Source organism: Ischnura elegans, chromosome 8 (assembly GCF_921293095.1).
Source record: "Ischnura elegans chromosome 8, ioIscEleg1.1, whole genome shotgun sequence".
Taxonomy (NCBI): domain Eukaryota; kingdom Metazoa; phylum Arthropoda; class Insecta; order Odonata; family Coenagrionidae; genus Ischnura; species Ischnura elegans.
The window spans coordinates 37,989,640-38,002,879 of NC_060253.1; the positions used below are offsets into that span (position 1 = coordinate 37,989,640).

Below are 13,240 nucleotides of genomic sequence, written 5' to 3' on the forward strand. Positions count from 1 at the left end.
GCGAACGATGACCCACATAGTACGCCATTTTCTCTCTCTCTCCTCACACCACCGTCTACCTCCCCTCCAGCGCCGAACCCACACGTCTTCTTACCCATCCCATTCCTCTCTCAGCTCCCCCTCCTCTTCCGCCGCCCCCTCAAGACGCCAGTCTTCCCCTCTCCCTCCCATCCCATTCTACCCATCCCACTCATAACCACTCCCCCCTCCTTTGGAATCCGTACTCAAGGCCAAAGCTGTGGGGTCCGGTGCGATGCGCATAGGAACAGCGCGCGCTCGCTCCGCGCAAGGCATGACGGGTAAGGAGCTTGGAGAGCCAGGAAGCCGGGTTTGCGCTCTCGATTCGGGTTTAGTCTGCCGAGAGGTGGCGCGCAGCGAGTGTCTCTTGTTCCATCACCGACGTACGACCGTCGCGCGCGCAGTGCGTTGCCTAGGATACAGACGGAGAGTTAGGTTTTCCCGTGTCCGGTTTGATATCGCGTATAGAGTACTACGCCTTTCGCGGTTGATCCAGCCCGTGTGGGAATATTTCTCAGTTCCGCGTGTGATTGTGTGAATTATATTCTGATTTCACGCAGTCCGCTTCGTTGGAGCTGTCAAAAAAAATCTTCCGTGTGTATCATCGGCGGCGAAGAGTTGGCGGATTCCGACGGGGCGTTGGCCGGCATCATCGTCCGGTTTTCGCACCACGGCAGTTTACCATCCTCAGCTTGGACATGAACTGTTCCAGGACGAAGTTGCGATCTTTCTTCCGTGTTCATTTCTGGGTGCGCAAGTCGCCCTGTATCCGCAGTTCGTGCCGGTTGTGAACTGAAAAGCAGCAGATTGCGGTCTCGCCGGTGTGGGTACCTTTAAACCGGCCGGCGTGGGAGTGAACTTTTCCGTGTTCTGTGTGCGTGTGGGAGTGTTTTTCCAGAGACCTTCTCTTTGACACTTCGCCTTATACCGGCGAGGAATAAAACTACCTATCCGAGTGCGTTAGGGGATTGTCTTTTCTTCTCGCGGTGCGGTCACAGCCGCGCCCATATTAGGGTTCCCGCCCTCGTAGCCACGCCTGCCTCTTACCCTCTCTACCCCTCACCCGGCTGCGGTCCTTACGCACCCGGTGCCGCGCCCATTGGATTTTCTGTTCGCCGGTCGTCGGCCGCTTGAGACAATTTTGGATTATTTTCATTACATCCACGAAGTTCTGTGTTGCACCAGTGTCACGATTGGACTCCACCAAAGATCTTAAGAAGATTTTTCATTTCGAGAAGGTAATTATTCGCTAAATAACAGTTAGTTTAGCGTTTTATGTGCCTTCTCGCGGTTTAATGTTCTGAAGCATATTTTTTTTTATGCGCATGGGTAAGGCTCGCTACATTTATTTAGGTGGTCAACCTCTCGATTACTTAGTGTGTTTTTGGTGATTCAATATTTCGTGGGGCGCCGTGTCGGCAGACGACATCGGTGAATTCGCTGATCCCTCCTACGTCAGCACAGGTCGTCGCCGGCTAGCCGGCGTTTGATTTTAGCGGCTCCGACTCCGATTTCCTGGGTGGCTGGTTTGAATGTTGCGGGCAAATGGATTGATAGACAAGTGTAGCAAATTGTATTCGCGGGCTATTCGTATCGTTGGCGATGTCATTCATCGTACTTACGTTTTCTTACAAGTTCGTGTTAGTTCTCATTTGGAAGCAGGGGGCGTAAGTCCACAGGAATACTAGCTATGGCTTCACCGGTAAGTTAATGCCGCAATAATTTCCTTAAAGATTTTGCCTTACCTCGAAGTCGATTGTTAGTTGAATATTTTAGCTTTGCGAGTTTTTTACATAATGAGATATTTGGTTTTTTATTCAGCATAATTCTTATATTAGCGCATAGGCCTTGAGCTGTCATCTTAATTTTCTTTTTTTTTAAGATTTCACCCACCTTTACCTTTTTGTCGTTTGTTGCTATTTTAGTTGTGTGTGTAAACATAAGAAATTAATAGTGGAATGCGGCAATTGACGAGTTACGTACGATTTCGATAGACATAATCATAACTGGAATACGAGAAAACCTCGCGTACTCCTGCGTGATAGCTGCAGCCACGTACGCTTCCATTCATTGCGATAGTATTGTCGTCGATGTTTGACAGTGACGCAGTCATTGTTTTCGTCCTGCGATTGTTGTCATTCTGTGTGATTCAAGCATTTTGGCGCACTTGATGTGTTTGTTTATTGACAATGGGCGTGAGCTGTGGGCGTTTATTTGTCTTCCTCTCTGTGACATTTGTGTGTTATTATTCCGTTTAAGGACTTCCACTTCAACATTTAGGATTGGTGTTTGTATATAACGGTTTGAAATGAGATATTACTATTTTAATGACTTCAGTAGGTGGGTTTAAGATAATATGGCATATATTCATGGATAGCCACTCCGTGTACATTTCCATATACTCCATTTTCTGCGCTATTAAGTTGGACTTAACTTTTTCGGATAAATTTTTGCCCATGTATTTAATTAATGGAAGGATTAGTTTGGCATAAGTTTAGTATATTTTTATCGTTCTCTTTTTGTCTCGATTTAACTTAAGAAGTTTGTTCGTAGATTCAGTGTATGCCACTTTAGCTTGAAATTTTACAAATGGCTTTATTTATTTCGCTATGTAAACCCCAGACGAGTCTTCCTCCTCGCAATATGCATGATCGGACCCCACATCCATTGCAATTGATTTTATTCCGTGGACATTCATCAAGGAATGTTCGTTTATGGAATTAGCGATTGAGTTATGTGGTTCTGATCGTGATGCATATTTATCTCTTTGTAGTGCTCGACCATCGAGAATCTCATGGAGGTGTCGGAGATGCCGACTTCCCTCTGCGACTCCGGCCTCCTGGGGCCTTGCTACAGCCTCAGCGAGTACGCCGAGGAGATATTCCTCGAGTCGACCATCAGCCACAACATTCCCACGCTGCTCATCAGGAACTCGGCCTCCGAGTCGCCCTGTCACCCGTCTTCCGAAGACTCCCTCTACCCCCTGGAGAACACCCACGCCCTGGAGAACACTCCTTTTGCCTCGGAGGAGATATGGAAGAAGTTCGACCTGCCGGTCACCGAGACCTCGACCCAATGGTCCAACTCCCTCCTAGACGAGATGTCTTGGATCTCTCAGATCGGCTTCCCGTGCGACCCGCCTCCAACCGGCAAGGGCCACATCTCTACCACCGGCAAGGAGCTGAGGAATCACGATTGCATGTGGGCCGGACAGTGCACTAACAAGGAGCACGTAAGGAACCAGGCTAAGGCTGCAGCCGCCGCCGGCGACCGCGGCAGGGTCGTGGTGGCACCCGGGCAGACACTGCTGAAGAACCCTGTGGTGCAGCAATCCAAGGACAAGGATGGCGCCGTCTCCGTGGTGCCATCCTCTGTCATGATGGCCCCTTCTCCCATGCTGACCGCGTCGCCGACCGTTCTGCGTGTCCCCAAGAACGGAGTCGTTGCCCGCACCTCCCAGGGCAAGAGCCTGCTCCTCCGCGCCCCCTCGAGGCCCGGCTCCCGGCCTGGTGAGCCGGCCGCTCGGGTCGTGACCGTGAGGTTGCCCTCGGAAGACAAGGATTCCAAGAGTACCGTAGGCGGTAAAAAGCCGGCAAGTTCGCCACGATCCTTCGCCTCCGGGGCCACTTCACCCAGACCGGAGACTCCCCTGTCCTTGTCCGAGGAAGAAGACGAAGACGGCGCTTCTACGCGGTGCGACGTCTGGGGCCGCGGTGGGGGCGGTCTCGTGTTGGGTGTTGGGTCGGTGTCGGGCCCCCGTGGGTCCACGCCCGAGGACTTGGAGGAGGCGGAAGCCGCGGCCGCCCTGGCCGAGGCGATAGCGCTTGCCGCTGAGGAAGACGAGGATTGTGGGGAAGCGGTGTCTTTGACTGAGGTGACGGGTCAGGTCAGGCCCAGTGTGTCTAGTTCGTCGTCGTCTACCTCGTCTACAGCTTCCTCATCTACTTCGAGTCTCGCGGACAACAAATCCAACGCATGCTACCTAGACCACGACTACCACAAGACCAACAGCAGTATGAAGAGCGTCAAGACAGACCACCTTGGCGTGCAGACGCCTTCCGATTCGGGTGAGTTTCATGTTTATATTCCGCATGTTTACTTAGTCATTATTTGGAGTGGTTTTGCGGGTGCATTGCTACTGGGATATTTATCGAGTTATAATCTACTGAATTGCTTGCTTCCTTACAATTATCATCGTTCAACTCCTCGTAATCAATCGCGATTAATGTCTCCGGGGCAGCTTCTTTTCTTTTCTGTGGTGTGAATGATTCGTAGACGCATTTCGGGTGCAATTAACGTGATGTGAAGTCATATTCGTTGTCTCTTGTCGGGGAAGATTTAGAAAAAGGTTTTTATAGTCCCTGGCTTTGATATCTAACTATTTTCTACGAGTCGATTACGCTGTAGATATTCGCATTTCTAAGATTTTTTCTCTAGGGAAGAGTCTTCTTGCCATAAGAAGTAATTCTGATGAATAGGTATTTTTTTCGGGTGTGCAATGTGTTAACTTCCTCATGACAACCATTTCTCTATCAAGTCTTATGGTCGGTTCTTTTAATTTTTTATTGTAATCTGATGATGGATAATTATGTCGGATATTAATGAAACGGTAATCCTTAATTGTTTATTTGCGCTTAATGTCGATACAAAAATATTTTCTTAATTTTCCATTTGATTGACGCAATTCCATTAGTTTTATATCGACAAATCACGAAGTTATGTCGCTATTTATTGAGAAAATAATTGCACTTAGGGTAAGTCTTCGGAATAAATAAGTCGCATTCTCGATACTTTCTCGGTAAGAAGTACTCAAATCGCTTCGTGGTGTACAATCTGATATGAGTGCGGTCATGTTGTTTTAATTAGTGTGTGCGTGACTATTTTTCATAATATTTACTTTTGTGTGTTATTTTCGGCTTACTACGTTGACTCTCGCGTAATCTTGTATGTAATCAAACACGCCCATTTTTAGCATTTAGTGGGCGTTGTAGCCCGTGATGTCCATAGGAATGTGTCGAGTTTCGGGGTAATAATTCACAAGTTCGATGTGACAGTTGCATTTTTCCGCGAGTGATAACCTTATTTTTGATTTTCTGTAGCGAATTTTATTTCGGAACGGGTGGATTGCGTTATTTTCGTGGTTAATACGGCGAAGGGGCCGGGTCGTGTCGTTTTTGGCGGGAAACCTACGTCAGGGCGTCTGCTTGAGGATCATGAGTGGTGGAAAAGCGCGGGAAGCAAATGGACGCCGCGCCGGGTTTGCTCCAAGGTCAGGTTGGGAAGCCGGGTGGCTCCCCAAACGCTTGCTGCGGGGCCCCCGCCGTTCGCTGTATTAGCTTATAGCTCTCTCTTTCCCCTTCCTTGCTTGCTGCTTCGTGGCACCTACTACTGCTGCTGCCCCACCCTTTCTTTTCCTTCCGTGAATGCTATATAGTTAGGGAGGTGGAATTCTCGGAATGCGTGAGCTAGCATAGGAATAGAGATGATACTGTGTGACGTGTTTATTGTGGTCTTTAACATCCATTTTCGTTCTCGTTCCGCGAATTAGATTTCCTTCCTGTTCTATTCGCGATATCTTAAAGCCGGTTGGAGAGGTTATATCTGTGACACTTCGCTCTGTTCGCCACTTAATTTGACAGTTAATTTATGCTTTCGCTTTATGACATTTCTGATGCACGTTACTAACCACGATATAATACCACAAAAAGCCACAGACAACGATGTATAGTTGCTCTCGCAAATATCAATATCACGACTTGTCGCGTGTACACAGTTTCTTGTGTACCCTTTTGCAATTACCTACGTATTCATGTCAATTTGGTAGATGAGTATACTTGCGGTATATCACTGAAAACATTTCTCATTGTCAATTCTCTTATTATACCGCTGTCACTAAGTTTATTACATATTTATATAAATGTTACAATAATCGGCTCAGAAGATATTGTGTAGAATTAGTGTAGTAGTCTTACTTTTCCTTGGTGAGGTTGTGGGATTATGTCTGTTTCCAGTAATAGTGAAAGTCCTTAGTGTAGTAGTGATGCTCTTGTGTCGAAGTGAATTAGATTGAGGGTGTATTTTCTGAAAACAGGTTTTATGGGATATGTTTTGGTACACCGAGCTCACTTGTAAGGTTCCTCCTGTTGTCTGGGGATAGGTTTTTTTACATATATTTTGATGGAGTTGTTTTACACGATCCCTCTTTCCGTTCAGTATATAACATTTTTTTGGTCGAGGCGAACAACGCTTTAACCTGTTCCCTTCGTAGATATTCCCTGGAGTAAAACTATCCCTTCCCAATGGGGGAGGAAGAATCCTTCTGTGTCATATAGGGGGCGGATGCAACGTAGAGTTTTTTTTCATGTGTTAGTCCCACCCCCTCAATTTTAAAGGTCCCGACCGCCCCATACCCTCCTTGTTTTTTTTCATTGGCCCATTTTTTTATGTTCCCTGCGGGACCAGTCCTCCTCTTCGTTCCATTTAATTTTTTAAAGAACCTCCATCCCAGTGTAATTTTACTTCTTTCCCTATCCGGGGCCTTTTCTGTGATACACTTGTTTTCAATCGAGGCGGTGCTCGTGAGGGTAATTGGTTTTATGTAAGCTGCCGCCAAGCATTTCCGGAAGCTCTGACGCATGTTTCTCCGTGACTTTCTCCTTGTCTTATTTTTAAATTCCTGCTTCCGTTGTGTGGGAATCGAGTCTTTATATTTTCTCTCGCGTATTTCACTTGCGTGATATAGCAAGACGTATTATGACTATTTTAACGGACCTACCGTAATGCTAGGTCGGCTATATAAAGATAGCTTCGTTTATCCCGGCCTTGGGCGATGCTCGCTTTTTTTTTAAGCCTCGTATACATGTGAATTATTACTCAGTTCGTGTTTTGTGTGATTGTCTCTCCTCTTGGTCTCGTTGCGGCATTAATTTTTAATCGCTGCTATTTCCGTTTTTCTGTCCGTCTTATTGTATTCGTTTCCGTCACCCCACTGAATGCACTATGCGACTTGACCCTTCCACTATCTGCCTGACTCCCTGGGGAGCTGTTCACTTTTTTTACGTTCGCATAATCCTCCGGCTATCATGAAAATTTCAGGTCTTTAAATTTTGAGTGCGTGTGGAATTGTATTCTCTTTTTTTTTTCATTTTCTGGGGCTGTACGAGTCAATTTCCGGTACAAGTTTTGTATTTTTTTTATTAGCTACGTCCACTTTATATCAATCTAGTAACTTTTTTTTCGTCTTGCAACCCCGTTTTCCTATATTCTCACGGGTTGAAGACGGAGTCCCCCAGTCCATTCCGTAGAGGGTTAATGTTATTCGGTCAGCTTTTATGATCGAATTTTAGTTGGTTTTTAAGATATGTATGCCCGTGGTGGGGGATGATTGTAGGGTGGTTCATTTAACTCTCAATTTTTGTATTCTGAAGTATTTGCTATCGCGAGGAGTAGCAATTCGGTTGATATTCCAGATTTTTGCATCCTTAGTCACTTGCCCTATGTATCTCTCCGAAGCCTGCCTTAACCTTTTTTTCCCTTCAACCTGTCCTTCAATTATTGTTTCCGTTAGACCTGCCTGTCACATTTCGGTGAACAACCTTAATTATGTCCCCCATGTCCCCCTAAATTTCTCATCTTCTTGTCGTCATCTACGCGAGTGGCGACTTTTGTAATCCCATTCAAATCCACTGCACTGAAGATTCCACTGTTGTAGTATTTGTGATCGTTCTTCTGTATCCCGCCTTGTCGCCTGTTTCGTGACACGTGAACGGCTCTGTAGTTTTCAAGGCCGCCGAGGAGTTGTATGGCGGAGGGGAGGGGAAGAGGGTGGGAATGTGTGACGTGTGTAAGAGTCTCTCATTGTCGCTTCTGCCACATCGTAATCGATTTCATTTTTATCGTCGCTTCTTGCGAATCAAAAGCCGGATGCTGTAAATCGCGATGATCTAGCGCTCATGGTTCCGAAAACTGGGCGTTTTTTCATGATTTACCTTACTTCAAAGTGCTCATTACGTCTGCACGAGTTATTTAATCACGAAATGAGTTCTTTCGAGCCTCTTAAGGAGTGTTTGGGTTTTGTTGGCTTTACTGGGTCAGGGGAAGACTGTCCTAACCTTTACTTAACAGTTATTTTATCACAAACGATTCGGTATCGTATTAATATCTCGGATTTTTCCCCTAATGCTCGATATTTTGTAGGTGCATGTTTCTACTTCTGCAGTATATGTTCATGACCTTTCCAAGATCTCAATAGTTTTTTTTTAATATGCATGCTATTGTTATTTTTTTGCAATTTCACCTCTTTACTTTCCCATTTACCTGAGTATGATTTAAAAATTGAGTTTCTTTATTCATTGGCTTGTGATTTGAAATTATTATTATTTATGTTATTTATTTCATTTTATAATTAATTAATATATTTTTAATAAATTCATTGCTGTTATTTTGTTTAATCGCGGTTTTGTTGTGATTTTATTGGTCGTGGATGTTCCGTGTGGAGTGTGCGGTTATCGTTATCCTGCCTTCTATTTCTCTGAATGAGGCGCTTATTTATGCTTGGCAGGCTTTATGGATGCCATTTTGCAACCCATGATTTCACATCCCGCTTTCCCTTTCCTGAAGCAGAGTTTAATTTGGCCTCTCGTTCGTTGCATCTCTCTCTTCCTCTTGCCAATGCCTCTTTGTCTTCCGTAAACACTGCTATCGTTTTCCGTTCCTAATGGCTCCGGCTGGAATTGGCACAATTCCGCCTGTTTACCTTGATACCACTTGTTGATAGTCGTATCTCATGCGTCGCTCTTTCGCTGCGAGAGATATCGCGTACTTCGTTGTGTCATCATAGTTGCAGTTTCGGTATAATATTACGTCTCCGTCCTACCAAGTAGGCTTACTATCTTATACGGCCAAGTTTGTTATGGCCCCAAAGATGCGTTATCATACTTTTGTGTATAGTTTTCCCCTCTGAGATTAACTTTAAATGCCACCGAGGGAAAATTTTGGTGGGGAATGTGAATTATTAATAGTTAGTGTGGAATTTGCCCTGGTATGCGATGCTTAAAGTGCCGAGCATAACTTACCGTACGAGTCATCCTGTCTGATGTTGAGCTTTCACTGTTCATTAAAGTTAAAAAGCGCCGGAACGAATTTGCGTTAAATGTCTGTCTTATTCCGTGCTGACTTAATACTTGCCATCCAGCCAAGGGGCATCGGCAGTATGATACTGCTAGGGATGTGTCAAAGTATCTGAAATCGCCATATAGAAAGCGGTATTTTCTATTTCGTATATACGTGCTTCGCTGCTTAAGGATAGTAGCTACTGCTGTTCAGATTAGTCGTTTTTGCTACCGATATCCCATCTGTGTGCTTACAGTACATCCGAAGTATAATCCCGAATACAAAGGCACTTGTATAGAAATGGATCTTGAGTATATTGTAATCTCTACGGAGTACTTGGATCTTGTGGCATAAGTATGGGGGGATGAAGGGATAGGTTCTACCCCCATAAACCTCATAGGAATAAAAAATATTAATGCTATTGTCTAGTGTTGACATGTAATAACTGCATTTGCTTGAGTTTAACTCTTCAGTGCCAATATTATATGAAATATGATGTGAAGGCATGTCATTTTTCAAAAAATGTTTGGGGGGGTTGTCATCCGCCCGCCCCCCCCCCCCTCCCAGTGACGCCATTGCTCGTTACTTAAATGTATCAGTATCAATCCCAATCAATTGCAAATGTATCAGCAATCAATTGCGAGACCTGATAGTAGTGATTCAGCGCACCTTTAGTCGATGGTCAATGAATCTGCCCGTTACGTGTTTCGTGGTCCAGCCGAGTCTTGATGGAAGGGGAAAGTGCATTGTTTACGTTCGAGTCGTCTGGCTGTGAGTCAACCGGATCGACATCCGGTGCTGCCCCCATCCCACTTCGCGGCCAACCGGTGCACCGCCGCGATGACGACACGGAAGTCTACTTTCCTCCGCTGTACCATTGGGTCTTGCAAGCGTTTAATAACAAAGGATTACGAGGGACTATCCACTCGACGGCCGCTTTGTAATATTCTCTTTCATGTTGGATTTTTCGTCATTTATTACCATTCTGGCTATCAGCCTCCCCCAATTCTTTATCTGTCGTTTGCAGATTATAAAGGGGAAACCATTTATTTTTCACTGTAGGTGATTTAATGTAACTTCACGTATTTTTAAATTTCGCGATGAGTGATGATTTTGGCACTATTTATTCTATGTACAGAAATATTTATTGGCAATACGTTTCGTGGCCCATTGATCTTGTTTCTCTCCTCGGTTTCCCCTTTATTTTCGTGTTCCTCATTTCCCTCGTTTTATTTAATGCTACCTAATTTTGTTATGAAAATTATATGTACACTTTGCTGTTAGATATGATTAGAAGTATTTAATTTAGAGTCCTTAGCTTGACCCTCGGTCTAAAATATGGTCACACCGTAGTGGTTATCGCATGTCAACCATTTTAGTTAGTACCTAGGCGATATTTTGCTCTCATTGTTACGTGGCGTTCAACGACCTCCCCTTATTGTTTGTTGCGCCACTGTCTGCTTGTTTGTGTCGTTGCTACGAGACTGTTTGATCGGGGGCTCGCAATACCCTTCCAACTCCCGATGCATTGTTATGCGATCCTGTTTCCCCCTATTATTGCGCAATCAACAGTCTAGCTTCCCGTCACCCCCTGCCAGGCGCCGTGTTGGCGGTCCGCTGGATATGACGTGTCGCCATGACGCAATACCCCCATCTCCGTGGTGCGCGACGGCGTATGTCACTTCGTGCTGACTCGGCATTCGCTGGTGCATTATGCAATGCTGTGGATGCGGTTATCGCTAGTTTAATATTTGCTTCGCTCTTCTCCCCTATGCTGTTTTAGCGTTGTCCTTGCATGGCTGTATGATTTCATTGGTAGGCACTGCAAGGTCGCTTATGTACGTCGTGGATTTTTTTAGTCTAGCCTCCCTATTTCTTTTTTTATTTCTAAATTGCTTTGTTCTAGCGATTTAAATCCTTTCTCCTGTCTCCTTGGCGGTGATGATGAGATTTTGCTTTTTATGTAAATTTCTTCCGATGTTTTCCTTGGGGACTTGTGTTTCACCTTTTTGCCTGGAGCGTAGTCGCTCAGTTTTGTAATTTTTTGTTTCTTTTTTCCCATATTATTTTCTTATTTTACGTAGCAAAATGTTTTGGAGATACAGTAAGGATCGTTATCACTATGGTTCCCAAATATTGTTCCTAAATGGATCATTTTTTCTTACCTACTAAATAATGAGTTATGAAGGTGCACTAATGAATCAATACATAAATCATCGACAATTATTGTACCCAACTTACTAACTGTATTTTCAAAATAAGTTTTTAGTGTGGGTCCATGGTGTCGGATAAGTTCTGATTGTGGATGGAAACTTGTGGTAGTCGTTTTTTAGGTAGAGTTTTTGTGCCCTTCTGCACTATTTGTTCAGCTTAATGAAAGGTGGTGATTTTTAGGTGCACGCGGTTCAGATGTCATCGTGACTACGTTTTCCGTGATCGCACTGTATTCCTCTTATGCATTCATCTTTCTCCATTACTGTTGCATTCTCTCACTTTGTTCATTTTTTTTATTTCGCGCGCGCGCGAAGGATTTTTTTTTTGCAGTTCCAGGAAGTGGGGTCGTTCACGATTTCCTGGTGTGATCTTTGTCCCTCAATATAACTCCACAGACTCCGTTCTAATGTCTGTAGTTCGCTGGCGTGTGTGTGTATCTTCACTGCGGTCACGGGACCACTTCGAAGTGCTGAGTCACATTGGTATGTGCGCATCCTTAGATTCACGCCCCCCACCCTCCCACCACTTCTCCCGTCATTCAATGCGCACGTGGACGTCGCCAGCATCGCTAGTGCACTATTTTAGATGCACCTTCTCCGTTTAGATCCTATCTCGAGTGTCCGTGCATCGGCATGGATTCATCGTCTTCCCAGCTATATTCTTAAAGGCTGATTGGGCGGTATTGTAGCTTTCCTATCGTCTTTCATTTAATTTTTGCATCACCGCTAAACATGTTCTGAAGTTAGTACTACGTTACTTCCCTCCAAAACAGTCTTCCGAAGTTGTCATTGAATTTGAAATTGACTTTTTATTTCACCGTATACAATCTACCTATACACCTTCAAATTCTGCCTTTAGTGAAAACAGAGATTATGTCCATAATATGGCAAATTCAAATGTTGTTGTTCCATGGTCCATTTGTCACACCCCCTGCCAAATACACCCAGAGCTCTTGTATGTAGATGCCTAAATGTACTGCCTCTATTTACATTTTTTTCCAGTGATATTTCACAATCTTGTTTTTTCTTGCGGTGGATACCGTAGTATGCATCTTCCCTTTCGTAGTAAGCACGACGGTGAGCCCTCGGCAGGTAGAGAGGGGGTGGGTGTGTGCCATATGTCGTGCGTGGCGGTGGTGTCGCAATCCTGCCACCCCCCCCCCCCCCCATCCACCATGTCTTATTTTTCCCTCCCGTGTTGGCGCCGAGACCCCTCTTCTTATTCTTCCCCATTCAACCCTCGTGGCCGTGGGAATCGGGCGTGTTTCTTGGACGATGTCATTTCGATCGGCGCCAGCCGCCGCATCTTGCGCCGTTTTTTTTTTTTTTTTTTTTTGTCTTTATTTCATGTCGGTGGAATCTGCAGGGGGGAGGATTATCGGCGTGGCTTGATGCATGTTTTCTGTCGTGTGTGCATTCCTTCGGGTGCTTGGCAGTCCTTGGTGCTCGTGAGATTTTTTTTTCAGCGAATGGATGCGATGGAAAGTTATTTTAAGGGCTTCTAAAATAAAATTAAGGAATTCTAATTCGACATTGTTGTAAATATTCCACGTACTGTTAATGTTAACATAATACCTATTTTCCATGAACAATTTTTTTAATTTTTTGTTAAGTTTGGATTTAAAATATTTTAGAATACCATCAGATTAAACTCAAGTAACGTTTCTATTAACTACACAGGCTTGTTGCCAAACTCTGTGGTATTCCACAAAGGGTGACACCATTTGCAATAGATATCCTATACGTCGACCACATGTGAATGAAGGTTATGTTATAAAATATTATTATCGCAACATCTTGCGATTGGAAAGTTTTCCTGAAAGTTAAATATCAGTAGGAGGCTTAGTAGTGATAGAGGGGCTAGCTGGTTTATGCCCGGTTGAGGTCAATTAAGCGGC

The 13,240-nt window shown here is 44.7% G+C and overlaps 1 protein-coding gene across 1 annotated transcript in view; it reads left to right on the top strand.

The window, feature by feature from the left end:
* Positions 1 to 292: 292 nt before the first annotated feature.
* Positions 293 to 13,240, top strand: part of LOC124163302 (myc protein-like) — a 58,469-nt gene continuing 45,521 nt past the window's right edge. The window contains exons 1-2 of the mRNA XM_046540115.1: positions 293 to 1,256; positions 2,792 to 4,085. Coding sequence (XP_046396071.1) covers positions 2,813 to 4,085 — 1,273 coding nt within the window. The 5' untranslated portion in view covers positions 293 to 1,256; positions 2,792 to 2,812. The remainder of the gene's footprint in view (positions 1,257 to 2,791; positions 4,086 to 13,240) is intronic.